Consider the following 25,796-nt stretch of genomic DNA (forward strand, 5'->3'; position numbering starts at 1 on the left):
GCAGCAAAATCATTCAAATCAGCTAGTTTAGGTTGGTGAGTTATTGGTGTGAAACTCTCCAGTCCCAGTACACAAAGCAAGATAACTTCAGGGCACACGGAATCAAAAGGCACTCTTATGTTGTTTTCATGACAAAGCCTTCTTGAAGAGCCAACTCCCAACTTTAGTGGTCAAGCAGGCAGGTAACAAGCTGATGAAATTCCAAATGAACAAAAGCCAAAGTTTGGTACCTTATTCATCTTTTATTTGCTCTTCCCTCTAAATTTAGCATGGATTTTCTTGAAGATAATATACTCAAGACTGTAATTTTAAGAAAGTTCATTTCATTTAATTTCAAGAGCAAACACACACTCACACAGCACAAGCAATACATTAAAAAAAGAGAGCTATGGCATCAACATTGTCTATTTTGTTTTAAGTAGTTTGACAATGGACAACACTGTAATAACCAGCAGGAGGAGGAGCCCCACGTAGGAAGCAATGAGGGCACCGCCGCCTTGGTCGCAGAACTTGTGGAACTTGTCACATATTTTGTTCCACCTCGCATGCGAATTACCGTTCTTCCCTAGCTGTGCCATGAAGGTTGCTGCACCATCACCTGAAGATGCCAGGGAGACAGTCATCTGCATAATACAAATTAGTTTAGTATTCGGATTAAGCTCTTAATGTTGCTTTACATAAAAGTTTTAAGTGAAGAAAAGAAGTTCGGCTACTATTGAGATCATGAATGGAAATGAGGAGGTGCGAGTTTTATATAACACCATGTCTAAAATGGCCACCATCACAAGGCGAAGGGCTCTGTCCTTGAACTTGTCTCCAAAAAAGTGCACTAAGATCATGGAGAGGTTATGAAGGCTGGCCATCCCATTAGCTATCACAAAGAACCTGTATCATCGAATCAAATTTTTTTTACATTTCGGTTTGTTTTTAGTCAGATAAAATACAAACTCTCTCATAAACAATGACCAACATAGTTATAATTCATGAGGAGAAAGAAAATGAGAGAGTACTGCTGAGGCTTACACATTTGCTGGATTGTGTTGAAACTTGGCTGTGAGGGTGGCTCTAACTGGGGATGTCCCAATGGTGGCAACCACCAAGGACTTGGTCTCTTTGTTGAGTGCCATTACAACAGTTGCAGACGCTGTGGCCAAAAATGCCACCACCCTCAGTATGACAATGGTCCAATCCGTCGGCTTTGTCACCGCCACAAAAGCCAACCCATCCTCTGGCTTCTGTCCATTTTCTATAGCCATGGTCGAATGAGTGGCAGAGAGAAGTGAATATTTTGTTGCTGCTAGATAGAGGGTCTTCTTATAGTATTTAGAGGAAGGTGGATAGACCAACAAAATCAGTTGTTAAGTTTAAGAAGCCAAGTGAAGCATATATCTAGTTTCTTTGAGTTGTCTAACTATCCACTAACTTTTGGTATGTTGGTGTAGGTAGTTTGGAAACTCTTTTTTTTTTTTTTTTTTTTTGGGAAAACTTTTTAACCCCAAATGCCTTTTGGTAACATATGTGATTGTCTGAGGAAGATGCTTATGGTCTAAACTACAATAAGAAGCAAAGGCCCCTCTGCTCGTGAGATCGTGCTAAACTGCAGATCCATTGGGCCAACAAATTTACCAACCTTAGAATTATTATTGGTAGGGTGTTGTTAACTCTAAAATGAACTAAGTACATTGTATTATGAAATTATTTATTGAATTATTAATTTATTATCTTAATATAAAATGATCCAAAAAATATATTGAATTGTGAAACAAATGTAATTTTAATAAATACACCATACTCACTATATTTAATCCTAATTAAATCAATCCATCGGATCAATTAGCAATTCATAGGGTAAGAAAATTCATCTCAAGGACAATAGATGGGACGTTAATATTAACCTTAATTAAGCTCCTGGCTTTTGGTACTCCTCCTCAACGAATGAGGAAATACATCAACTAAATCGGCAGCTGTTAGATTGACACCATCTTCCGGACAACTACTGTAATGCATCAAGGCAACCATCAATGGACGAATCATGTTCTCCAGACCACATTAATGCCGGGAAGTTTGCAAAACCTATCTATATATGATATCTAGTACAGCACATCATGCCCATTACCAGGAGTTACACATCTAACTTTATTTCTCTTATGTTTCATGCATGATCATGAACTTGAAGCCCTTTTGAATACTACAGCCTGCACACTCTCCATCTATCAAAATTGTTATAAACTCAATTCTCGAATGAGTTTGGTGTTGTGTGAGTGTATTAGGGGTATACCAACGGTATTTTTCGTAGTAAAATGGGATGTACTTAGTTAATTTAAATAATAAGCGTACTTTAAATCATAAAGTGTACTCATTCAATTTTAGAGTTCATTTAACAACACCCTTATTGTTTTTATCGTTATAGTTTATAAATTGTTACTACTACTTGAGATTTAATACTTTAATCAATGCAAGATCAAAGCGTTCATCAACGCTCCAGTTCAGTAGTTTTGTAGTACGAAAAAATATATATAGGTCAGCTCATGAGCAACCAACCACCATGCGAACTCAATTTACTGCCGATCAACCGACTAGGTTTAAAATCAAATAGAAGAGATAGTCCGAGCACTGTAAACAACAACAATTAAACAAAATAAATTGTTTAAATACAAAACAAATGTTTGACAATTGGATTTGTAGTTTGAAAATATATATACTTTATGTGCAGTCACTCGACTCAACTTGAACACGCGGGTGATATGGCAATTACAAGAATGATATAGGAATGTCCTCTCCAATTCAAGTCTCTTTAATAGTACATGATACATTTATCTGACGCCTCATATTTGAAATCGTTTCTCGCACAGGTGTTTATGAACAACTCCAATAAAATATACACCAATTTTGATGTCTATCTTCCAAGTAATGTGTAATAAGGATTTGATTCGCTCCCTGCGAAATAAACCTAGCTGCAATCGATTGCAGAATCCTGCTGTATTATTTTTTCCCGGTTGTGACACCAACGACAACATTGCTCACCTGTGAGATTAAGAGTTTTATCATCAGCAGATGTTTGTTTGGTCAATAAGAGAAAAAGAGAAAGGAATTTACAGGGAAAATAAAGACATGTGAAAGGATGCATAATTGAACAAACTTACCAATTTGCCACTTTCATCAACAGACATAGGGTTCTCAACCACAACGGTCTGGCTCTGAGAATGGGGCATTGCCTGGAGAAAATAACGAGAGATATTCAACAGATTCACTAAGCATCAAATGTCACTACCACAAACGTGCTCTCATCTGGGAAATATAAATGGTATGCTTTTAAGAACTTACTGCGGAAGTAGAGGGCGCCATTCCTGAATTGGCTGTCCCATTAGGTCTGTGCACTGGAATTGGAACCCTCATATTGGTCATCTGTAAAATGTTCAAAAATCCAGAGAGAGATCAAGAGAGAGAGAGACACACACAGAGACAACGTCTATTAACATCGGTTATATTGCAACCAAAGTTATATTGACATAAATCATTGAGTAACAGTGATATGCCAAAGGTTCAAAAAAATCATCTATACTTACACCAACATTAGTTACATAGTGACAGACTGCACATTTGACTGAAGGAGCTCCATATGGATACATAAGTGTTGTCCGGCAGTTTCCACAGTTGACGTGTGCAACCTGACTGGATGCTTTTTCACAATAATAAAACCCACAGGAGAGGAGAAGTCAATAACAGGTTGATGAAGTAAAACAGTAATCCAACAAAGAAGAAACTTAAAGCTCTACATTTGCAATCATAAAATATTCTAATTACTATCAATTTCTAAGATCTTACTGAATAAAACCAAAGACAAGTTCAGTAATTGGTTTACAAAACAACAGAAATCTCAAGCTCTGTTGTTGACGGAAAAAGTTGCTGCCAAGTGTGCTTCTAAACCAAAAATGAAAGCAAAATTAACAGCAATGCTGTAGAAAGGGAATTCTCCCTCATGATCTTTCATTTAATAAAAAAGTTTATATGAAACCAATTATTCTTCACAAATGACTAGTCAGACAGTAGGTGGGATTTCCTTTCTTCAAAATTACGATCTTTAAATTTTTCTCTATCCATTGTGTTAAACTGTAAAGTTTCTAAAAGAGAGCTAGATATAATCCAGAACCTTCCAAACAGAAGTATACAACATTGCAGAAACGGATCCACAATCACACATGCATGGGCATGCAGAGACACAATGCTCAACTCCTCTGCAGTATCTATCATGTGAATGCCAGTCACTACCCTAAGATTGTTTACTATAGAAAACATTAAGGCTGCACGATCACCTTCTACTATGTTGCAGATTACAAGAGTGAACAATTTACCTTTTTTTTTTCTTTCCCTTTTTCATTTTGACTTGAGGGGGAGGGGGATCACAATGACCTGACTTAACAACTAAAAATTCATATTATATGCAAGAGAGCTTATGTAGTACCTGGAGCGAGATTTACAGTATGACAGCAGGAGCACCTCACACTTGTTGCCCCACGTGTATGCATTAACAACGTCCTACAACCCCCACAAATAAGTTGAGCCATTTCTGTACCTGCAAGGTCATTGCACAAATTTTTTGTAACCAAGCCTTATGACTTTCCAAATAAATACGTCTTAGGTTAAATAAGAGTCTAATGGTGATAAAACACAGCACAATTATCTTAGCCCTGACATGTATATTGACAGCCAAATGGAGGGTGCTCTCACAATTAATTTATATTGCTTACAACATCCACTCTGAAAACCACCATGCATGGTAGCTTCCTTTAATATAAAATGTTCAAAACAAATCCCAGTTCAGTAAGAGTTTTCAATGATATGACGGTTCCCTATTCATAGCAGTTATCCACGCATCAACCATTGTAGAATTTACACTGTTTAACGTACATAGAACATCAAATCTTGACAAATGCTGAAGGCAAAAATTAGCCACAATGCTGGATGCACTATGCATGAAAAGTGGCATGTACCAGTTAGGCTACTACCAGGACAAATGCAACTCCTAATCCAGATTAAAGTTTATCTTGAGCTTTTATGTTTACATAGTGTTTTTTATATTGACTTTATAAGCAAAGAACTACTACTTGGATGCATAAGTTTACTAGCCCTCTGACAATTCCAGTAAAAAAATTGCCCACATGTTAGGTACCCACCACACAGAATGACCATTGAAAGCACTTAAAATGATAACAGCAACTCAACAAGATTGCCCTCAGGATACTCCACAACTGAGGACCTGCTGCCTGAGGGCAAATTGATGAGACTGATTCTTATCTTAAAGTCTTCACTCCTTCACCCGTTTAATTCTTATTTCAACCCTTCATCTTCTAATTAAGAATCCTGATAACTTTCTCTTCAACTTCTACATTATTTCCACATAATTTCTATCTTCAGGCTGCATCTGGTTTGGCCATGCATCAACACTTTAACAACCCAACTGATCAAAGTTATTACGTAAAAAAAAAAAAAAAAAAAAAAAAATGATCATGTTTATTCTCCATTTTGGTTTACCTTGGATACAAAAACCAGGTGATTGACACCATTCACAAGCCAATTCGTTTTAATGTAACAAATGTCATGAATAATGAACATGAACAAGAAAGTATTCACTTAACCAGTACCCACTAAGAAAAAAGATAAGGAAAGAGATATTACCAGGAGGAGGGACTGGGGTAATTATATTGCATAATGCACAGCAAACATTTGTAGCTCCTCTAGGATATAGAAGAATGCTCCTACACCCACTACACACAAGCTGGCTCTGCATACCTGCAACATGTAGAAACACACGTACAAAATGAGGCTTTACCAACACAATCAGACATCAATATAGAAAACTATAGCACTCCACAACTTAAATGGCCAATATGCTAGGCAGTGACAGATTGCAGTCCATTAGAAATTCTGAAGAACTGAAATGAACTTTGGAAAAAAAGAACCTGAATACTTGAAAATATTTATTCCCAAGTAGAATAAAATAACAAAAGCAAAAGAAGTAATAAAGCTTATGGCAAAAATTCCTAAGCTTATCCAAACTACGTATTCTTTACTTCCAAAAAAGAAAATACATATTAATAGAGAAAATCACAGCAACAAGACAAAACTAACTGTCTTCATGAAACTCAGAAGACTAAACTAACTTTCTTTATGAAACACTAGACCTTATTTTCTGAACACACATCAACAATACTACTACTACGAGCCCAAACTAACTTTCTTCATGAAACTCTGGCTCCCTGAAGTCTTCCCACAATCCAACCAAACTTGATATCCTCATGTCTTCGCAAATCCTAACATTCACAATATCAACACTCATAGATATGCTAACACTTCTACTGGTGGAAAGGGCATGAACCCTTATACACAGAATAAGGCCCCCTTCCTCAATGCAAGACAATAACTTTAAAAAGTCAGGCCAAGGGGCTGAAGTAAGCCATTGTATCATTCATGGGAACAAGATATAGGTATAAAGAGAAAAAGCTAATAAGTCAAACAAGCCTAACCATAGGTGGGTAGATATATCAAGGAGAAAATACTTTGTGTTTCTGGACTACAATATACTGCTTCCAGAATTTCCTGATTTAAAACACAAGATTGTATTTCTTGAAGCACGTCATATATTGTGCTTCATTATGAAATTAAAGGAGACTACATACATTTAAATTTAAAAGTACAAAGCCAACACCATCTTTAGAAATAAGCTAAGACACTCACCGCCTCCGACAAGCATTAAGTTTAAAAGGTAAGTGCATTATATTTTTTTGGAAAAACAAATTCTGTAAGTTAAGGTAAAATTTAATTAAAGGTGAAAACAGGAAGCATAAAATAGAAACACCAAGAATCATGTCCAAATAAAAGCAAAATTTCTTCAAGGCCACACACTAATACAATGAATCGCATCATCTCTTCAGCCAAATAAAAGTCCACACTATAAGAAGATCAAAACTGAAAAAGTTCTGACAAGTAAAGTCTTAAAATTTATCAGGTTCACAGGAAGGGAAAAATGTACTAATTAATCAGAGATACAGGTTTCTCCATCATACTGTCCCAGTGACTCAGCCTCCTTGTTACTAGCAATGGACCTCAGCTCATCAGTTAACAAGCCATGACGTCCCAAAACTACAAGATCCAGAAGCTTTCTCCTTGCATGATAAACCGGATTTGGGTGAATCAAACAACCCCTCTCATAAGCTTCTCTCAGAAACACGGTGTGTCTCTTTCCCTTGGTCGACAAATAAAATATCCCAGGGTGATCCAAGAACAAATCCCTTATATTCAAATCAAAGCCAAACCATTTCCTGAAATGGCTGATTTTTTCCACTTCAACTGTCTTCTCTACTGTCAAATTCAAGAATTCATGAACAGTTGCAACTGCCCGTTTCTCCACAGCCATCATTCCTGCCTTAGATGACCTCTTCTTCTCAGACACCTCATCATATGGTCCCACATATGGCAACCTCTGCCATTCCTTAACCTTGGCCCTAAAATTCTTTCTTAACCTCATCCCTGGAGGATACCCATGTTTAAAACTAAACTGAATTTCAGCCCTATCAACATTGCAACCCTCCTTGCAATATTCCTCTACCCTCCAGTTCTCAACCGCTGCAGTAAACTTGTCAGGAATTACATCAAACAGTTTCAAGTTGTGAGTATTGGGCTCATGAGCATCACAAAGTTGAAAAAGATGGGAGTTTCTGGATATTACAGAATCCTCAAAATCATCAGGAAGCCCAAGTTCCCTGCCAACTTTCAAAATGGCACGGAGTGGCAACATCCTGGAACGAGACATTGATAGAAGTCGAACCAATCGATCAACAACAAGCGGCAACGAGGCATTGATGACCTCTGCTTCTTCTTTAGAAATTTGAATAGCAGCGTCGGTTAATCTGCAGAAGGTCTGGGACTTCATGGGATCATGGTAAATGTGGAAAATGTGAGGGTATTTGCGGAGGAAGGAGACTGCACCACGGTTGAGATGGAGCTTTTGAGAGAGCCTGGAGAGAAAATCAATGGACACTGCAGGGTTGGTGGGGTTTGCTAGGATGAGATCTTGGACAGCAATGACTTTGAGAAGGTTCTTGTACTTATCCATTAGTTTCTCAAACGTGGGATCTCTGGCTCTTGATGCTACATACTGGGATGAGGTTGTTTTCAACCGGACAGCCAAGAAATGTTGATGGGGGTGTTTCATTATCCATCTGGTAAATTGGGTTCCCATCTAAACTCAAACAGATATTTTCTATGTTTCAGACACAATCAGCCTCCTAGAATATAGGCATTAACTGAAGCAGAAGCATGTCAAGTCTTCAGCCAAACAAACGCAAACATCGATGAACAAGGCCGTTCTATAGAAGAAGATTAAAACCTGAATAAGTTCTGGCAGGTAAAACCTCAAAACCTAATACCGAGTCCCAATACAAAACATTGAGGAACTACAACCATAATGATACATTGAAAACACGCAAAATATGCAGCAAATCCCTACTAACCATTACAAGCAATCAGGTAGCAACAATTACATTAACAAACCAAATTCAAATTAACAATCTTTTTCATGAAAGAGGTTAAATTATTTTCCTACGATACCTGATTTTGTTCAAAAAATTCAAACTTCACGACCCCTCGCGCAACTGGAGCTGTATTCGACGCAATCGGATTGCTGTGTCCAACCAAGAGCTTCAATCAGACCAAGTCAACGACATATAGATTATGCAGCGAACAGGAAAGAAAATTCATAGAAATGAATACCTGAAGGCGCCCTAAGAACAGAAGCGAAGGCCGTGCAAAGGACCAAAAATCACAACTTTTGGGGGGTTTTTTGGAATTAGATCGAAAACGAGGAATTGGGTCTCAGAGCAAGAAACGGGGTTTGTCTGGTTTTTGAGGAAGATGATAAGGAAGCGTCGAAGGTTTTGGTCGTTGTTGTTGAAATTCCTTTCTTGGTTTGAGATTGTGTTGTAATGGGTTGGGAATATGGGAGATATCGAAATAATTTTCAACGGACAACCTTATTTTTTTAATTTGTAAACTCGACAGCTCGTTTCTTTCTTGCTAATCCTCTAGAGTGTGAAATAGGATCCGAAAACTCATACACCAGAGCCTCCTATGGCTAAAATAAAACCATCCGGCGATTTTTTTTATTTGTTTTATTTTGTCCCATAAATATTCCTACGTGTGCTTGACGATTTTATTTATTTAACAAAATTAAATGTGCAATGGGATCATGAGATGGGACATTGCCTAATCTAATGGATAGATAAAGTTTTTAATACAAATACAACTGATAGGGTAAATTACGAGACGGGAATTTATCACATACACTATTAGGATTGAAGTTTTTTTTAAAAAGCCAATTTCTTTTATTAAGTAGTTTTAATTGCATTGAATTTATTCTCTATAATTTACAAACTGTTTCAATCCCAGGGCAGCCATTTGTAAATTTTGGTTAATTTCTTCACACAACACATGGATTTGACTTAATGCAACGATAAAAATGTCATTTCCCTCCGTACCACACACCTAACCCTCATCATTTTCACAAACATGTTCGGTTTATTTGGTTGAACCTAATAAACAACTCCAACTAAAAAGGGAAAAAACTCCTAAGAGCATTCATAATAGGCTCTCTAAACCACATCCTTAGACAAATTTTAGAAAGGAATTAGAAAATACAACTCAACAATGCTCCCTATTCCCCTCCTAAAATAGGGAGATTTCTATGAGCTCCTAAATCTGAGGAGAGAGAAATGACTATTAATGACTCTTTATAAATTAATGCTGCTTTATTTCGTAAGGAGTAATGTTACACTTACCACATTTTTATCCCACATTTCTATACCACATGATGTGGCATGTCCATATTATATGCCACTTCAATTAAATCAACGAAGTGTATTTTAATTAAGACAATTAGAAAACAAATACTGGAATAAATCATAAAATAAAAGAAAATATTAAATAATTTTAATTGATGTGGCTGTCCACCTCAGTTGCCACATAAGATGATATAGAGATGTAGTATACAAATGTGGTAAGAGTAGCATTATTCTTTTGTAAGTATTTTAAATCTTTAATTAATGCTAGCTATTTTTTATATTATTTTTTAATAGAGATGGATCAATTAAAAAAATTATTTATGACTTCTTAAACTAGAGAGTACAATTAGAGTTAAAAGTTTTGAGTAATGCTACATTACCACATTTTTACCCCACATTTCTATACCACATGATGTGACATGTCCATATTATATGATCAATTAAAAAAGAGAAGTGTATAATTATGAAAACATTAAATAATTTTAATTCTTAAACTAGTATAGATGTGGTATACAAATTAAGAGTAGCATTATTCAAATTTTATATAGAGCTCTTAAAATAGCTTTTATACGTTTTTTTAATTAAATTTTTAACTACAAAAATAGTGAGCATGATTGTAGATGACACAATTGGGCCTCGTTGGGTTGGCTTCTTCAATGGCTAAGAGTTCTCGTGTAGTCCAAATCAACCAACAATTGGGCCATAATTCAACATTTCCATAAAACTCAATTAGAGCCAAATGGACATTTCACTCAACTCATTTTATGTGATAAATAGAATAATATAAATTTAGTTTTTTCTTTTTTCTTTTTATGTTACAGAAATTTAGTTAAATTGAATCAAATAATTACAAGCAAAGCAATTTTTTCTTTTTCTGTTATAGAAATTTAGTTATATTGAATTAAAGAATTACAAGCAAAGAAAATGTGACAGATTGCAGTGTGGTCATGCGTTTTTAGTCACAAGATATTTGATTCATTATTTAGGTAAATGTTGTTTGATTCATACCTTGTAGTTTTGCATGATTGTTAAAATAAAATTAATGTGACTTTGTCGGTCTCTAATTATATGTGATAGTGGATTATATAGACATAAACACAGACATGCAAAGACATGCAAAAACACATATAAGATGTTGGAGGAAATTAAAAAAATTGGAAAATTTTCTCCGTGACTGCAATGTAAGCTACCAATACAGTATGTGCCTAATTAACTTCCAATGGAGAGGGCTACCCACCAATTGTAGTGTGAAAGCCACTGTACAAAGTTTGAATAAGATCAAATAGGAGATGAATGTAATTGATTTGTTGAGAATGTGTCACATGGCACAATTTTTATTCACTGAAACTAGCCTATACCATACTAGTGACAATTATAACTCTTATTAGCTTGTTGATTTCATGAGTTATATATTACTTATGTTAGTTTTATTTTTTGTTGTCATTGATCCATTCATATTTAAGTATGGTTCATGGTCAAAATTGGAATCAATGAGCTTAAGCTATATTCAGTATAACTAGTTTGGTCATAGGCTTGTGAATACAAACATCAAGTATGAGAGGTGTATTTTAGGATATTGAATGAAAGAGAGCTTGCGTTTTATTTATTCATGAGAAAGTGAGTTTGTTTTGTAACCATGTAAATCAACAATTGCTGAATTAAACATATCTTAATTAGTGTAAGTGTTTACCTTTTATATTCATGATGTGAAAGAAGCATAAAAATGGTACAACAATTGCTCCCCAATAAGTAGAAGTTTTCTCACAGAAAGTTCTTGTGCATTACATAGAAATTTTTCTCATTAGCGGATTTGACTAGAATCGTGTGTAGTGCAAAACATCTCAACTGACCTAGACAGTCGGTCTCAGATTCGAGTTTGTTTTCAAGTCAAAACTCAAATTGTGGGCCTAGAAGAAAAAGATGAGAGAGTGTGCTAAACCCAAATTCAAGTTTCAACCCAACCATCTCCAAGGGGAATTTAGACTCAAACCCCAAAAATGTGCATTGGGAGAATTTGGGCCACCATTTTTGGACCCAAATATGTGAATTGGTGTCTTTGTATTGAAAACAAATCATCTTGATTTTTTGACCAAAAAAGAAGGATTAACTACACTTTAGTCCCTAGAGGTTTGTGGTCAGTATTGAAATGGGCCCCGATATTTCAGTTTCATCAATTTCATACCCAACGTATCCAAATATGACTAATTCACCCCGTCCATTAGATTGACCATCTGGTCAAACGGTAAATGTTGATGTGTCAACTGTGGGACCCACCACAGACCTAACAACCCTATTCGAACTAGTCCACGTGAATGGCATTTCAGAAATAAAATTAAAGAATAATTTTTATTTATTTTATAAATATATATTTTTTCAAAACCAAAAAACAAAAAACAAAAAATCCCGGCATGTCTCCTTCCCCAAAACACCCTTCGTTGACCTCCACAGGCCCTCCCTTCTCTCCAACTGGCTCCCCAACTAAAACCCAGAAACTCCTAGCTACACTCGTGAATCATATCTTGGCTGTTAAAACCCGCCTTTCCATTTCATTCAAATAGCTTCCCAAAATGACAACGACACAACAAAAAAAAGCTAACGCACCATTGGATTCGACGAAGAGGCATCGATCGTCGACATTGAGGGTGAGGTTGAAGACCTCATCCTACCAAAAAGTTTCAGAAAAACTCAAGAACACAATTACCATTATTCTCAAGAATTTTAGATCAAAACAGGAAACTTTCCCAGTAAATTAGAGAGAAAAAAAAAAGAAAAAAACATCAAATAAATCACACAGTCCACCACTTCACTTACTACAAATCCCAAACCCACCTCCAAAAAACTCAGAATTACCCAAAAAAAAAAAAACCAAAAGAAAAAAACAAACAAGCAATCAAAAACAATAACCCTCACCTATAAATTTTAGGTAAATTTCGGAGGGACTGTGAGGAGATTAGGGTTTTTCTTCTCTCTGCAAGAGCAAAACAAAAAGAAGAAGAAAGAAGCATAAGCAACAATGGAAGGTGTCACAGAGGGGGTCAACAACTTGCAAATCACGGACTCATCATACAACTAGAAGAAGAGTCACGTCCAGGTCTCAAATACCAAAAAGCCCTTCTTCTTCTATGTCAATCTTGCCAAGAGGTACATGGAGCAGAACAATGAGGTGGAGCTTTTTGCCCTTGGAATGGTTATTGCTATTGTTGTTACCATTGCTGAGATTCTGAAGAACAATGGATTGACTTTCGAGAAGAAGATCAGGACTTCTACAATTGACATGAGGGAGGACTAAATGAATTTCAATTTCCTGGACTTTCAATTTCTCATCCTCATCCCCCTAATCCACTAGGGCCATACCCGACTCACTCTCTATTTCTCCATTTCTTTTCCTCCCTCTCCCCCTGTCTTCATCATCCTCATCCTCCTCCCTCTATTTCTCTCATTTTGTGGCTCAGTTTGATTGGATTGGACAAATTAGATTTTTTAGGTTCGGGTAATTATAGATTTGGAGCAACAACTTATAGGGCTAGTGAGTTATTTGGTTCTGATTGTGAGGTTGATCTTGTTTGGATGTTTGATCATGTTTTGGGTTGGGAAGGGCCTGGGATTGATTGGGGAGGGGGGGGTCTGTGAAGGGTCGACCAAGGATGGATGAGAGATGGAGAGAGAGGGTTGCTAGAGTTGGGTTTTTTTTGGATAAACATCAAAAGAGCCCCTCAAGGTTTGGGGTCATTCTTAATATGGGTCACCGAGTTTTAATCTCATCATTTTACACCCCCATAGTTTTCAAATTCGACCAATTTACACCATTTCCGTCAAGTTCATCGTTAGATTTTCTGTTAAATTGGTGACATAACAATTGTGGTACCCACTTTGATGCTGATGTGTAAATAAAAGTAATAAAAAATTCTTTAAAAATATTATTAAATTAGATTTTTAAAAACAGAAAAGAAAAAAGAATTCCTTACTTTCTCTCTCTTGCTCTCTCTCCCCTCCTATCTCCAACCCATCCCTACCACCTCCCCACCCAACCACCATTGAAGCCATACAAACCTCACCCACATATCTGTCCCTCCCCGACTATCTTATTCTCTCCTTTTCTCCTCATGTTATTTTCAGAAATCCCCAAATTAGCCAAGCTCCCTTCTCTAATTCTCCATCTGTGCCCCATTCTTTGCCTCTCCAATTTAAGGTTTCTGATCCGATCCTCCCCCGGTGCACCGACCTATCTCAGAAACCCTAATCCTCTCGAAAACAAAATTATCCCTGATCGTATTCTATTCTCATGCTATGGTTTTATTCATCATTATAATTATCATTTCCGATTCTCTTGGTTACGTCAAACCCTAGCTATATATGCAGTAATGAAGCACACGAAGAGGAGAAGAAAGAAGAAGAGCTCGGTAGATCCGGCCGCCAAAGAAGATGAAGGCCGAAGATGATCTAAGCGCTTACAGAGGTCTTCTTCTCGGTTTCACTTGACGACGCTTGCATATCACGAAGTCAATGGTGACCCGAACAAAGCCGCAGAGATTTTCGTTCAAGAGTTCCACAACAATTGGCATTTCGGATCGGATGGGTTTGAGTTGGGGCTCGAGCTCGGTTTAGATTCGTCAAATGGGTTCGAGTCAGTCAGTATTCGAATTTGATGAGAGAGAAGGGTTTTAGGAGTAAGTCAAGAGGGTTGTGGCCTGGAATATGATATGTTGTATGCTGTTGCATGACCTGAAAGTTTGTTTTTGCAGGTCAATGTGGGTATGATGTTGAAAAGTTACTAAGAGCATTGGGAGTCGAGCTTATCATTTTTTCTCTCTCTTCTAAGGGCTTGCATATGTCGGTATGAAGATGAGTTAGTTGTGGCTAGCGTGTATAGAGTTTGTATCATGTTTCACTGAGTGCTTAAGAAGGGGAGAGAATGAGATAGTGAGTCGGAGAGGGGTGGATATGTGGGTGGGGTTTGTATGGCTTCAATGGTGGTTGGGTGGGGATGTGGGCAGAGAGAGAGAGAGAGAGAGAGAGAGAGAATGGGGATATATATATATATTCTGTTTTTAAATATGTAATTTAATAATATTTTTAAAGAGTTTTTTATTATTTTTATTCACACATCAACATCAAAGTGGGTACCACAATTGCCACGCCACCAATTTAACAGAAAATCTAACGATGAACTTGATGGACGGTGTAAATTGGCCGAATTTGAAAACTATGAGGTGTAAAATGATGAAATTAAAACTTGGTGACCCATATTAAGAATGACCTCAAACCTTGAGGGGCTCTTTTGATGTTTATCCTTTATTTTTATTTTTTGTTTTGTTTTAATTTTTTTTTTCAAGAAATGCCCCTCACGTGGACTAGTTGGAATGGGTTGTCAGGGTCTATGACGGGTCTCACAGTTGACACATCAACATTTAACGTTTGACCAGACGGTCAATTTAACGACGTGGTGAATTGGTCATATTTGGATACGTTGGGTATGAAATTGATGAAATTGAAATATCGAGGCCCATTTTGATACTGACCATAAACTTCTAGAGACTAAAGTGTAGTTAATCCAAAAAAGAAAAAAGAAAAAAGAAGAACGGACACAAATGTGCAAAAAGAGCATCTTGATTCTATCATAAAATTCATATATCTTATCCCTCACTCACTTATATAAGAATGCCAAAACTTTCATAAATCCAATCTTTCATCCTAAAAAATTTACAAAAAAAAGAATTTGGCTCTCTTATTTTTATGAGCGACCGAGAGACTTATGTCACAAATATTGCGTACAATTGTATTTCCATAAATAAAAATTACAAATGTTAAAAGGTTTTTTATGAGAGATCATATGAAACGTAAACAAGATATGAAATAACAAAAAAGTCATTGTCATACCTAAAGAGTGTGTCAAGAGACTAATTATTATTATTTTCTTCAAAGACATACTTAAAAGTTATAAAAAAAAAAACTTAGAAAGAAGCAAAAGGGAAGAGAATTGTGAGATGGGCCCACTTAGCTTGTATAACTTACAAACAAGTTATTGTGCGGTTGGTTGAGCTATGGAGTGTTGGACTCACCGCTTTCCGTTAAAACTGCGTGCGTTTGAGCGGGTTGACCCTCTCTCTCTTCCCCTCCTTCTAAATATTTATTTCATAAATTACATAAGAAAAATAAGAAATTTCCTTGTTCTTTTCCTTTTCCATTTCCTAGAAGCATTAGATCCAATTTCCTCGTTCAAGCAGGAAAACTTAATTCCACCTCATTTCCTTGTTCGCTTATATTATATATATATATATATATATATATTTCTTCCTATTATTACCCATAATAAATAGGCCAAATAAATATCTAAAATACCAAGATTTTATTGTGAATATTAGTAATTAGAGGAGAGGAGAGGGTTGCATATATTTAAGTTCACCTATTGCCTACACATCAAGTCATCACCCTACCTGGAATCTTAGGCGTGTTCTTAAGGTACCCTTCTGAATTTTCAATCCACTTTTTGCCATATTTTAATATTCAATATTTAATTCCTGCAAAACTTCGTCTTGTGTTTTTGTTTGCTTTCATCCTCATTGTTGTTAGACTCTGCAATTCTTTTTCACTTTGATTGAATTTCCAAATATTTTTCTGTTTACCAAGTCAATTCTTTGGCTTTAATAGGAAACAAAACTGAATGGGTTGAATTTTTTAGCGTGTGGAAAATAATTTACCAAAATTGTAAGAATTTAGGCCTGGTTAGATACATGCAATTGGGTTTTCGTTTTTGGTTAAGTGCAATTGGGTTTGGTTTGATCAGAAAGTAGAAAGAAAATGTTTCTGGGGAAAGCCGTTGCTGCTTTGGTGAATTAGGTATACATAATTTGCATTCTTTGGTTGAGTTTGTTTGGTTATGCAGAAGTGGGAAATTTGCCCGTGCTGATTGGCTTTGTATTGATTTTGATAGGTTAGTAAAAGGGTTTTCTTTTGCAGATATCGTTGGTTAGACAGGCTTTCACAACAATTTCAGTCAATGGAACAGTTCAAATTAGCAGCAGAATCTCAGCAAAAAGAGGTTGGATTTCTAATCCCTTCTGTTGTATTTGTTCCATTATGTCATCTATCTGTGGTGGTGGCTATCAATCTCAGGCCAAAAAGAAAAGATTTTATAGTTTTTGTTCATATTTTCTAAACCATATGTTTTGTTGACTCGCAAGAAATTGCAGATCTGTGTTATCCGTTTCTTATCTATTGTAAAAGAATATGTTTAGCCATACATACTCTGTTTTTCCTTTTTCTTCCAACTATTGTCTATCGTCGATTGCTTTGTGAACGTTGTCAATCAACCTTCTGTTATAACCTCGCCTTCTGCGTAATATCCTGCTTCCACCCCTTTGGTTTCTGCATGATGGGAAATTTAGAGAATTCTACTCTAGGTAGAGAAATTTAGAGTAGAAAAGATTTTAAATAGATATTTTGACTCTTAAAGGATCATTCATATTACAATGTTATTTTTCTTAACTGAATGCCTTGGTCTTTTAAGGAATTTAAATTTAAGCCTTCAAGTATTTTTATTCTTACGGATAATGCTTTGCAGGATCATTCTTTTAAGAGCAACCAGAGAAGTGATGACGCACATGAGTGCTCAGGCAGTCCTCGAAGTCGAAAGGTACTGAACGTTTTTATTATTAGTTTGTTATGTTGGGTAATTGATAGACTATGAATAACTTACTAAAAGTCAGTTAGGGTAGTCTTTTCATAGCTTTATGAATAAGTACATCCAATTTGTTTTATCAAATTAAAAAGGAATACACCACTTCATACCGTGGACCCTATATGCATATATGAATAAAATTTTCCCTCTGGTTGGAAAATAAAATTGGAAGAAACAGTTGTGTCATCAAATCCTAGATTTTCTGCATTTTGAGTGTTAAGAATGACCAACATCAAATTAGGATATTAATTTTCTTTGTTCACTCATTTGAATTGCTTTTGTAAGAAATGGATTCATTTGCTTAAATGGAACATATGGTCCTTTGTGTTACAGATATCAGCTAGATGGGATCCGGATGAACCATGCAGGCCTGCCATTGATGAAGCACCTGTATTTTATCCAACTATTGAGGTATTCATTCATTTTTCTATTGTGGATAATAGGATTTTTTTTTAATAAATGGACTCTTTGTATTTATTTATTCAATTTCATGCGTTGCCCTCGTCTATTAGGAGTTTGAAGATACACTTGGTTACATAGCAAAGATACGCCTAGTGGCTGAATCTTATGGTATATGTCGGATTGTCCCGCCACCTTCCTGGACCCCTCCCTGCCCTCTTAAGGATAAAGAGATGTGGGAGCATGCTAAATTTTCCACACGTATTCAGCAAGTTGACTTGCTTCAAAACAGAGAAGCCATGAAAAAGAAAAGTAGAGGTCGGAAGCGAAAACGAAGGAGGCACTCAAGAATGGGAACCAAAAGACGTTCAGAAGCTAATGTTGCGTCCGAGACTGATGAGAAGTTTGGGTTCCATTCAGGATCAGACTTTACATTTGAAGAGTTTCAGAGATATGCCTATACTTTCAAGGAGAGTTACTTCAGATCAAAGGATGCTAAGGAGGGTTCAAATTCTGGTGAAACTAGAAGCAAAATATGGAAACCCTCTGTGGAAGATATTGAAGGTGAATACTGGCGAATAGTTGAGCAACCAACAGACGAGGTTGAGGTATGTAACTATGGTTTTTCAGTGCCTTTAATTGACTTTATGATTATGGAATGCACTCTTATCTTTATAAATGGTGGATGCCTTTTTCTTTCATATTTCAGGTTTACTATGGAGCTGACTTGGAAACAGGAGTATTTGGAAGTGGGTTTCCTAAGGCATTGTCTATGGTAACCGAAAGTGATTCGGATCAGTATGCAATGTCTGGTTGGAATCTAAATAATTTCCCACGCCTTCCTGGTTCTGTACTGTCTTTTGAAGCAAGCGACATCTCAGGAGTTCTAGTCCCATGGCTCTATGTTGGGATGTGCTTTTCTTCATTTTGTTGGGTATGTCATGCTATCACCATGGTCAAAACACGACCCTCCAATTTTTGTCATTGCTTAGACAAAAAGAAAGCATTATCTTTGGGCTTACTGTTATGCTTAATTGGTCTTCTTTTTTGTGGTTTGTAACAGCATGTTGAGGACCACCACCTCTATTCCCTAAATTATCTGCACTGGGGTGACCCAAAAGTATGGTATGGAGTGTCTGGAAGTCGTGCTCAATCTTTGGAATGTGCAATGAGAAAGCATTTGCCGGATTTATTCGAGGAACAACCTGATTTACTCAATGAACTGGTAAGAAGAAAGATTCTATCCACAAAATTTTTTGTCAACCTATGCAATAATTTATTGTGATTGTTGTTGTTTTTTTTTTTTAATCACACACCAGGTGATGAAATAAATTTTTCACGTTGTTATATTTTTCTGGCTTCACTCTGATTTTCAATTTAACTTTTGGTAATAAATGGTTGTTAAAATTATCCAAGGCATTAGAATAAAGTAATGTGAAGTCCTTTCTAAGCTGTAGAAGAAGTGTCATAAGGAAATCTGCGAATATATTTGTTTGACCAACAGGTTGTAGCACACTAATTGGTATATAGGTGCAAGAGTCAAACCTATCGGTGAATATATAGGTACTGACCAACGGTTTTCTGGCACCACTAGACACACACACACACACACACACACACACAAATGTCTCGTTTACTACAGCCTATCATTTTTGTAAAGGTAGTGGACATTTAGTGTAGAGTTGCTTTTGTAAAGCACCCTAATGTTAAATTTAATTATTGTCCGAGTCAGATAAGACTCTGAATTATTTTCTCATGTATTGATATATATGATCTCATTCCTTCCCTATTTTTGTTCTGTCTTTATCCTGGTGATATCATTTATCAGTTTCAATCACTTCCCTGCGCATGTCTGCCCACGTCACTGGGCCTCTGACATCCTTTGTTTCAACTTTGCTTTTAAATTTTTTGTGAGTATCTCAGACACTAAGATTACAGCTTTCATCCTTGGTCAGGTCACTCAGCTATCTCCTTCAGTTTTAAAGTCTGAAGGTGTACCTGTGTATCGAGCTGTCCAACATTCTGGGGAGTTTATTCTTACCTTTCCGAGGGCATACCATTCTGGATTTAATTGTGGCTTTAACTGTGCCGAGGCAGTGAACGTGGCCCCTGTCGATTGGTTAGAACATGGGCAAAATGCAGTTGAGCTATACAGTGAGCAGTGTCGCAAGACATCAATCTCACACGACAAATTGTTACTGGGATCAGCACAGGAAGCTGTACAGGCTCTTTGGGAGCTATCAGTTCTTGGAAAGAAAACTACAAGAAATTTGAGCTGGCAAAATGTTTGTGGCAAAGGTGGTGTCCTCACCAGAGCAGTTAAGGTAAATCTCTCTCTCCCTTTCTAAATATATATGTGTATGTATATAATATCTATCTGTTTATCTCTATCTCTTTTACCTCTCCCTTTCTACCACATAGCCTAGAAATAGCTACATGAACTCTGGCATGCTTGTGCCCTTATGAGTAGATAAACTAAACCATATTTTGTATGACTATGACTGTTCACAGACACGAGTGCAAATGGAGGAGGAAAGACTAGATCGTCTTCCAATTTGTTTGAAGTTGCAAAAGATGGAAAGAGACTTTGATTTGAATGAGAGAGAATGTTTTTCTTGCTTCTATGACTTACACTTATCTGCTGCCAGCTGCAAATGCTCTCCTGATCGATTTTCATGTCTCAAACATGCAAAGCATTTTTGTTCATGTGACATCAGTCATAAATATGTCCTTCAACGCCACACTATCAGTGAATTAAATATGCTGGTTGAAGCATTGGAAGGGAGAGTAGAAGCCATGAAAGTATGGGCATCCAAGGACCCTGTAGTAGTTTCTATAGACGGTACTGGTTGGCGTACCACTAAGTTGGATCAAGAAAGTAGCATGTCTCATAAGAGAGTCAAGTCTTGTAATCCAAGGGAAACTTCATCTTGTTGTCCTGTTTCAGAAGAGAAGGTCAACATAAATGCATCTTGCAGTTCGTCTAGTCAAGTTTCTTCTGCGGTTGTCCAGTCAGGGTCACAGCATGGAGCTTTTAGTTTAAGTGCATCTCGCATCACTATGGATAGGCAAAATGACGATGAAACTCTGGCCATGAATGATGAGGAAAAGATGGGGAATGAGTGCTGTTTTGATTTAAATCTTAATTATATGTCTGATGAACGTGAAAGCAGGACGATGCACATATCTGATGACTTTGATAACAAGGCTGTCACAATTGAGGAGGATGCATCTACTTCCGTGTCTAATCAAGAGAAAGTTTGTAGTTCAGATGTAGCCAGAGACCCAGACATGATGAAAGTTGATAATGGCTACCCTGCCTGTTCAAGGGACATCAGGAATAGTTGTGCGAGTGATGGCAATAAGCTGTTCGGTGTTGAACTTTGCTTACCCCATCCTTCTTCAAACAAACAGTCAATAAACTTCACAAAAACTGAAACTGTCGAGGACTCGGGTGTAAACATATCCTTGACTGACCAAAGCTGTCAATTACAGAACTTGAGTCCTTCGGTTGAGCCTATAGATTTTGGAGCTGTTGTGTCTGGAAAGTTGTGGTGCAGTAAGCAGGCCATGTATCCAAAAGGTATACTGGCTGTAGTGCAATGGTTTCTTGGATTCTAAATTTTTTCTTTTGGTTTAATTTTTTCCTCTCCTTTCTTGTGTGGAATCTTTTAACTTTTTTTCTCTACATAATGGTTGCCTTACCTTTTGCAGGGTATAGAAGCCGAGTTAAATTCTATAGTGTGCTTGACCCAACAAAAGTTTGTAGCTATATTTCAGAAGTTCTCGCTGCTGGGCTTATTGGGCCTCTATTTAAGGTTTGTCTCTCTCAACCTCCAAAATATAATAAAATCAAAGATTAGGGGAATCTAAATTTCAGAGCTACAGCTGGTTATTATTTCTTTGAATATTTTTCATATCATTTCTATACGATTTGGGTCCAGTAAAACCATCTTTTCTTTTTAAAACTATTCTCTATTGCAAAACATGTTTAGCCATTTCTTCTTTGCAATTGCATTGAATTCCATAGTTTATTACTGTACTAAACTAGTGAGCATAAAATACAATTATACTTCTAAAGAAAGGCTCTATAAAATCATTCATTTTATTTAGCTTGTGCATTTTTCAATGGTTTCCTTTCATGAATTTCAGGTTACTTTGGAAGAATGCCCCGGTGAGGCTTTTGCTAATGTATCGGCAGAGAAGTGCTGGGATATGGTACTGCAGAGACTAAACCAAGAAATAAAGAGACGGAGTAGTCTAGGGGAAAGTGGACTGCCCCCTTTGCAGCCTAGCATTAATGGCCTTGAAATGTTTGGATTTCTCTCCCAACCCATTATTGAGGTACAGTAACTTCTATTATTTTCTCTTCTCTCCCTGTAGCAAGCAGAAAGCTATGCTGTTTATGTCATTATTTTTTGTGTGTGCCTAAGAAAATAAATTATACAACTTAAAAGTATTGTATGATCATGAGATAAGACAGTGAGAAATATGCATAGGAAAAACCTAAATGCTGAGCTTTTACTGGGCATACTAATTGCCTTGGCACAAAACTATATTTTCTGTTTTGGTGTGTGATTGATGATGAGCAAAAAAGAATTTGTGCTCCATTCTCAAAAATAAAAATTCAATCCAGTATCTAATTCGGATTTTATTCCTCCCAGGCTATTGAGGCCCTCGATCCCGACCATCAATGTGTGGAGTACTGGAATTACAGGCATATTGTCCCATTGGCGTTTGGCAATGTTAGTGAAATCAAGCAGCATTCGTTTGAATCAAGTAGAAGTCTAGGAGAAACAGATACGAAAATTTTTGGTATTACTTTGACACGGCTGGACCGGGATAATCCATTGGTGGAAGGAGATCATCCAACCGAAGAGATGCAGTTAGTGTTGCGAAGACTATTAAAGAAGGCAGATTCCGAAGAGTTGAGGACATTACAGAGAGTATTGTGCAGTGAGTCACAAAGTTCAAAATGGAGAGTGGCATTCACATCATTGATTGAAGAGATCCAGAGAAATGTAGATAGTTAAGGAAAAGTAATGATAGGTCCCCTCATTCTCTCTCATTCAAGGTAGCTTCTTTTCCTATTTAGTCATTCTTTAGGCCCATTCTTTGCTAAAAAAAAATCCATAACAAGGAAAGAGAGGGATTCTGGGTCTTGAGTTGGGCACAAAATTTTGTAATATCGCTACTCGTGACTGAATCTAGAGTTTTGATTTGGTGAGGCCAATGCCTTCATTCAGTCACAGAAAGTCTTTCGGTTCATCAGAAATTTTGATTGGTGATAGGATCTGGTCTTAATCAGCTAATTTTTCTGATCTTATTTCATTAATCATTGAAAAATAAGTGTATACAATGAAAGTGCTGTTTCATATCTTTATCTTTCAATTGAATGCTTGAATCAACTGATAACATGCAACTCTTTTTTTCTTCCTATGTTTTGTTTTGCAGCATATGCAATAACCCATTCAAAAAAAAACAAGGGTGATTGAAAAGGATTGCCAATAGAAGCATTAAAAAAGAACTACATTTCTCACCACATAACCCTCTGATTTTCTTTCTATTAAAAAAAAAACCCTTCTGATCTGAAAAAACAAAATTCCATAATCATAATCCTAATTTTCTCTGAAGAAAAGAGAGGGATGAAATCGCACTTGATTTAATTGGAGGAGGAAACAACAACAATGTATGTATCATTGAGGACATAGCTAAGTTGCATTCATGAGCAAAGAATACAATAAGAACACCATTGCATGGTGAGATCAGAATTTCAGCAAAATGCACAATTTTGGAACAAGAAATTGATGAACATCAACACAAAACTCACACAATCAACAAACTGTAGTAGCCGCAAAAGAATCCTAAATCCCAATTAATCTTGATCAAGAATTCAAGATCATCCTCATCAAGATGATGTGCCAAATGCGCGAGAATCGCTTCGGATAATGAGAATTAGCAGAGACGATCTTCAACTACCAAGCCTAGTAGTTCCTCTGAATCTTGAACCCCAAAACCGCACAAGCAACCAAGAACCAACCAACCGGAAACTCAACACAATGGCACGGCGGCGCTGCATCAGACCTCCACCCGCCGCCCACGATTTCTCCCGCGGGGGAAAACACCCCTGGAGATGGCGGCGGTGGCGGAGGTAGCGGCTGCTGCTGTCCCTGCTGCGAATTGGGCTTGGGCAAAAGGTTAAGCCCATCGCCGTAAACAGAGTACTCAAGAATGGCTCCGACGCCGTGGACAGCCACGGTGGCGCTGACGTAGAGGTCGGGCTGGGTGAGCGGAGCGCCATCGAGGGAGAAGTTGGAGGGGAGGCGTTGGTGATGAGAATGGACTTGCCAGGGAGCAGAGTGGGAAGGCGAGACTTAGGCTCGAAGAGCTGGAGCTCGGAGAAGATGAGGCGCTGAGGGACCACGTGGTAAGGGAACATGAAGGGGTCGGTGGTCGGCATGCGGTTCAAGGCGTCGTCTTGAGGGATGAAGAGGGTCGCGCTCAGAGGAAGGACCAGTGGGTTCACGCCGGTGATGATGTTGACCCAGTTCCCGAAGTCGCCGGCTCCGATTAGGGCGTCGATTATGTTGTTGAGTTGTTGGGGTGTGGAGGTTGGGGATGGCGGAGATGGAGGTCGAGGTGATGCTGGCGGCGGTGGCGGTGGTGATGATGATGGTGATGGCGATGGGGGTTGTGGAGGTGATGGTGGTGAGGGAGAGGCTGCAATGGTGGCTGTGAAGAGAGTGGTGAGAAGGATGAAGAGCATAGAAGAATGGTGGCTGGACGCCATGGGAGAAAAAGAGAGAAGCTTTGAGATCTTGGTAGAATGTTTTCTTCGTTTATTGTGTTTTGCACTTTGAGAATCTTTCTGGGTTTGATGGGTTTGTTATGTTGTTAGACTAGTGAAGAAAGTAACGAACTTTAGCGCCAAAATCCCTTTGGAGGAAGACAGAAAGATAATGCTTGTAATTAAATGATCAAGACGAGGGTATTTTGGGGATGTTTATTGATTGGGTTGGGCCACTTCAGTAATCAATCCCAAGCCCAGTAAACCAGATAATTGGGCCGAAGCCCCAAAACCTTCATCGTCTTCAGATAAATACCCCCAAATTCGAGCGACTGAAACCCTAGGCCAAAAATGACGACCAGTTTGAAGAAGAATCGGAAGAAGAGAGGCCACGTCAGCGCCGGCCACGGCCGAATCGGGAAGCACAGGAAGCATCCCGGTGGTCGTGGAAATGCCGGAGGCATGCACCACCACCGGATCTTGTTCGACAAGTACCACCCGGGGTATTTTGGTAAAGTCGGCATGCGCTACTTCCACAAGCTCCGCAACAAGTTCTACTGCCCCATCGTCAACGTCGACGAGCTCTGGTCTTTGGTGCCGCAGGAGGCGAAGGACAAGGCGGCGGCGAACAAAGGAAACGACGTGCCGTTGATCGACGTGACGCAGTTTGGGTACTTTAAGGTGTTGGGGAAGGGGGCGTTGCCTCAGAACCAGCCTGTTGTGGTGAAGGCCAAGCTCATTTCTAAGACCGCTGAGAAGAAGATTAAGGAAGCTGGTGGCGCCGTTGTTCTCACCGCCTAGGATTTTAGGGTTTAGATTTGAGGGGTTTTTGCTTATTGTCTGAGAATTGGGGTTTTGGTAGATTTTTTCTTCGCCTTTGCTGAATACAAACATCATGTTATTTTGTGTCATTGAGCTTCTTGAATGCTAAAGGTTGAAACTTTTGTTGCAATGCGTTGCTTTATTATCAACATTAATATGAGAAGTTGATTGCTTTCAAAACTTAATTGAAAAGTTTTTGGTTGTGCATTTTTGATTCATGGATACCCTACAAAGCATTTTTGCATAGTGTTTTTAAGGCCACAGGTGTATTATT

General features: G+C 37.7%; 4 protein-coding genes and 2 pseudogenes across 6 annotated transcripts; 2 read left to right on the plus strand and 4 right to left on the minus strand.

The window, feature by feature from the left end:
- Positions 1 to 303: 303 nt before the first annotated feature.
- On the minus strand, positions 304 to 1,287 carry LOC103325315 (CASP-like protein 1B1). The gene is made up of 3 exons (XM_008227473.2): positions 1,024 to 1,287; positions 762 to 885; positions 304 to 623 (listed from the first exon to the last, which is right to left on the minus strand). The coding sequence occupies exons 1-3, from the start codon at positions 1,254 to 1,256 to the stop codon at positions 405 to 407; spliced, it is 576 nt and encodes a 191-aa protein (XP_008225695.2). The 5' UTR covers positions 1,257 to 1,287; the 3' UTR covers positions 304 to 404.
- Positions 1,288 to 2,629: 1,342 nt separating this feature from the next.
- On the minus strand, positions 2,630 to 8,840 carry LSD1 (LSD1 zinc finger family protein). The gene is made up of 8 exons (XM_008227475.3): positions 8,770 to 8,840; positions 8,608 to 8,680; positions 5,677 to 5,790; positions 4,463 to 4,573; positions 3,567 to 3,679; positions 3,325 to 3,405; positions 3,144 to 3,215; positions 2,630 to 3,024 (listed from the first exon to the last, which is right to left on the minus strand). Exons 3-8 carry the CDS (start codon positions 5,786 to 5,788, stop codon positions 2,983 to 2,985), a joined length of 531 nt encoding a protein of 176 aa, XP_008225697.1. The 5' UTR covers positions 5,789 to 5,790; positions 8,608 to 8,680; positions 8,770 to 8,840; the 3' UTR covers positions 2,630 to 2,982.
- LOC103325316 (Ubiquitin carboxyl-terminal hydrolase family protein) lies at positions 6,866 to 8,841 on the minus strand. The gene is made up of 3 exons (XM_089048424.1): positions 8,770 to 8,841; positions 8,608 to 8,680; positions 6,866 to 8,366 (listed from the first exon to the last, which is right to left on the minus strand). The coding sequence occupies exon 3, from the start codon at positions 8,237 to 8,239 to the stop codon at positions 7,034 to 7,036; it is 1,206 nt and encodes a 401-aa protein (XP_088904550.1). The 5' UTR covers positions 8,240 to 8,366; positions 8,608 to 8,680; positions 8,770 to 8,841; the 3' UTR covers positions 6,866 to 7,033.
- Positions 8,842 to 15,897: 7,056 nt separating this feature from the next.
- On the plus strand, positions 15,898 to 23,328 carry LOC103325318 (lysine-specific demethylase JMJ18). 2 transcript variants are annotated; one of them, XM_008227476.3, is made up of 12 exons: positions 15,898 to 16,295; positions 16,794 to 16,875; positions 17,398 to 17,469; positions 17,848 to 17,925; positions 18,027 to 18,521; positions 18,623 to 18,847; positions 18,977 to 19,138; positions 19,869 to 20,237; positions 20,425 to 21,496; positions 21,628 to 21,731; positions 22,066 to 22,257; positions 22,578 to 23,328. In XM_008227476.3, the coding sequence occupies exons 2-12, from the start codon at positions 16,834 to 16,836 to the stop codon at positions 22,944 to 22,946; spliced, it is 3,180 nt and encodes a 1,059-aa protein (XP_008225698.2). In that variant the 5' UTR covers positions 15,898 to 16,295; positions 16,794 to 16,833; the 3' UTR covers positions 22,947 to 23,328. The 2 variants fall into 2 exon arrangements, with proteins under 2 accessions (XP_008225698.2, XP_088904546.1); XM_089048420.1 differs by lacking the exon at positions 15,898 to 16,295 and adding an exon at positions 16,372 to 16,673.
- A 174-nt stretch (positions 23,329 to 23,502) lies between these two features.
- On the minus strand, positions 23,503 to 24,801 carry LOC103325385 (uncharacterized; annotated as a pseudogene).
- A 227-nt stretch (positions 24,802 to 25,028) lies between these two features.
- Positions 25,029 to 25,652, plus strand: LOC103325319 (large ribosomal subunit protein uL15y pseudogene; annotated as a pseudogene). The gene has a single exon (XR_016125211.1). The product of XR_016125211.1 is annotated as a large ribosomal subunit protein uL15y pseudogene (transcript).
- Positions 25,653 to 25,796: the final 144 nt, after the last annotated feature.

This window comes from Prunus mume, linkage group LG3, assembly GCF_029339155.1.
Source record: "Prunus mume cultivar Tortuosa linkage group LG3, ASM2933915v1, whole genome shotgun sequence".
Taxonomy (NCBI): Eukaryota; Viridiplantae; Streptophyta; class Magnoliopsida; order Rosales; family Rosaceae; genus Prunus; species Prunus mume.

Excerpts from the sequence above, each read along its gene's own strand:
- LOC103325315 (XM_008227473.2), bottom strand. The coding sequence starts at position 1,256 with ATGGCTATAGAAAATGGACAGAAGCCAGAGGATGGGTTGGCTTTTGTG. Across the intron at positions 886-1,023 it reads CAACACAATCCAGCAAATGT|GTTCTTTGTGATAGCTAATG; the intron begins GTAAGCCTCAGC and ends TCGATGATACAG. Across the intron at positions 624-761 it reads TGGTGGCCATTTTAGACATG|ATGACTGTCTCCCTGGCATC; the intron begins GTGTTATATAAA and ends TGTATTATGCAG.
- LSD1 (XM_008227475.3), bottom strand. The coding sequence starts at position 5,788 with ATGCAGAGCCAGCTTGTGTGTAGTGGGTGTAGGAGCATTCTTCTATAT. Across the intron at positions 3,680-4,462 it reads TACTGTAAATCTCGCTCCAG|CATCCAGTCAGGTTGCACAC; the intron begins GTACTACATAAG and ends ATTGTGAAAAAG. Across the intron at positions 3,406-3,566 it reads ACTATGTAACTAATGTTGGT|ATGACCAATATGAGGGTTCC; the intron begins GTAAGTATAGAT and ends AACATTTTACAG.
- LOC103325316 (XM_089048424.1), bottom strand. The coding sequence starts at position 8,239 with ATGGGAACCCAATTTACCAGATGGATAATGAAACACCCCCATCAACAT.
- LOC103325318 (XM_008227476.3), top strand. The coding sequence starts at position 16,834 with ATGGAACAGTTCAAATTAGCAGCAGAATCTCAGCAAAAAGAG. Across the intron at positions 21,732-22,065 it reads TTATTGGGCCTCTATTTAAG|GTTACTTTGGAAGAATGCCC; the intron begins GTTTGTCTCTCT and ends CATGAATTTCAG. Across the intron at positions 22,258-22,577 it reads TCTCCCAACCCATTATTGAG|GCTATTGAGGCCCTCGATCC; the intron begins GTACAGTAACTT and ends TATTCCTCCCAG.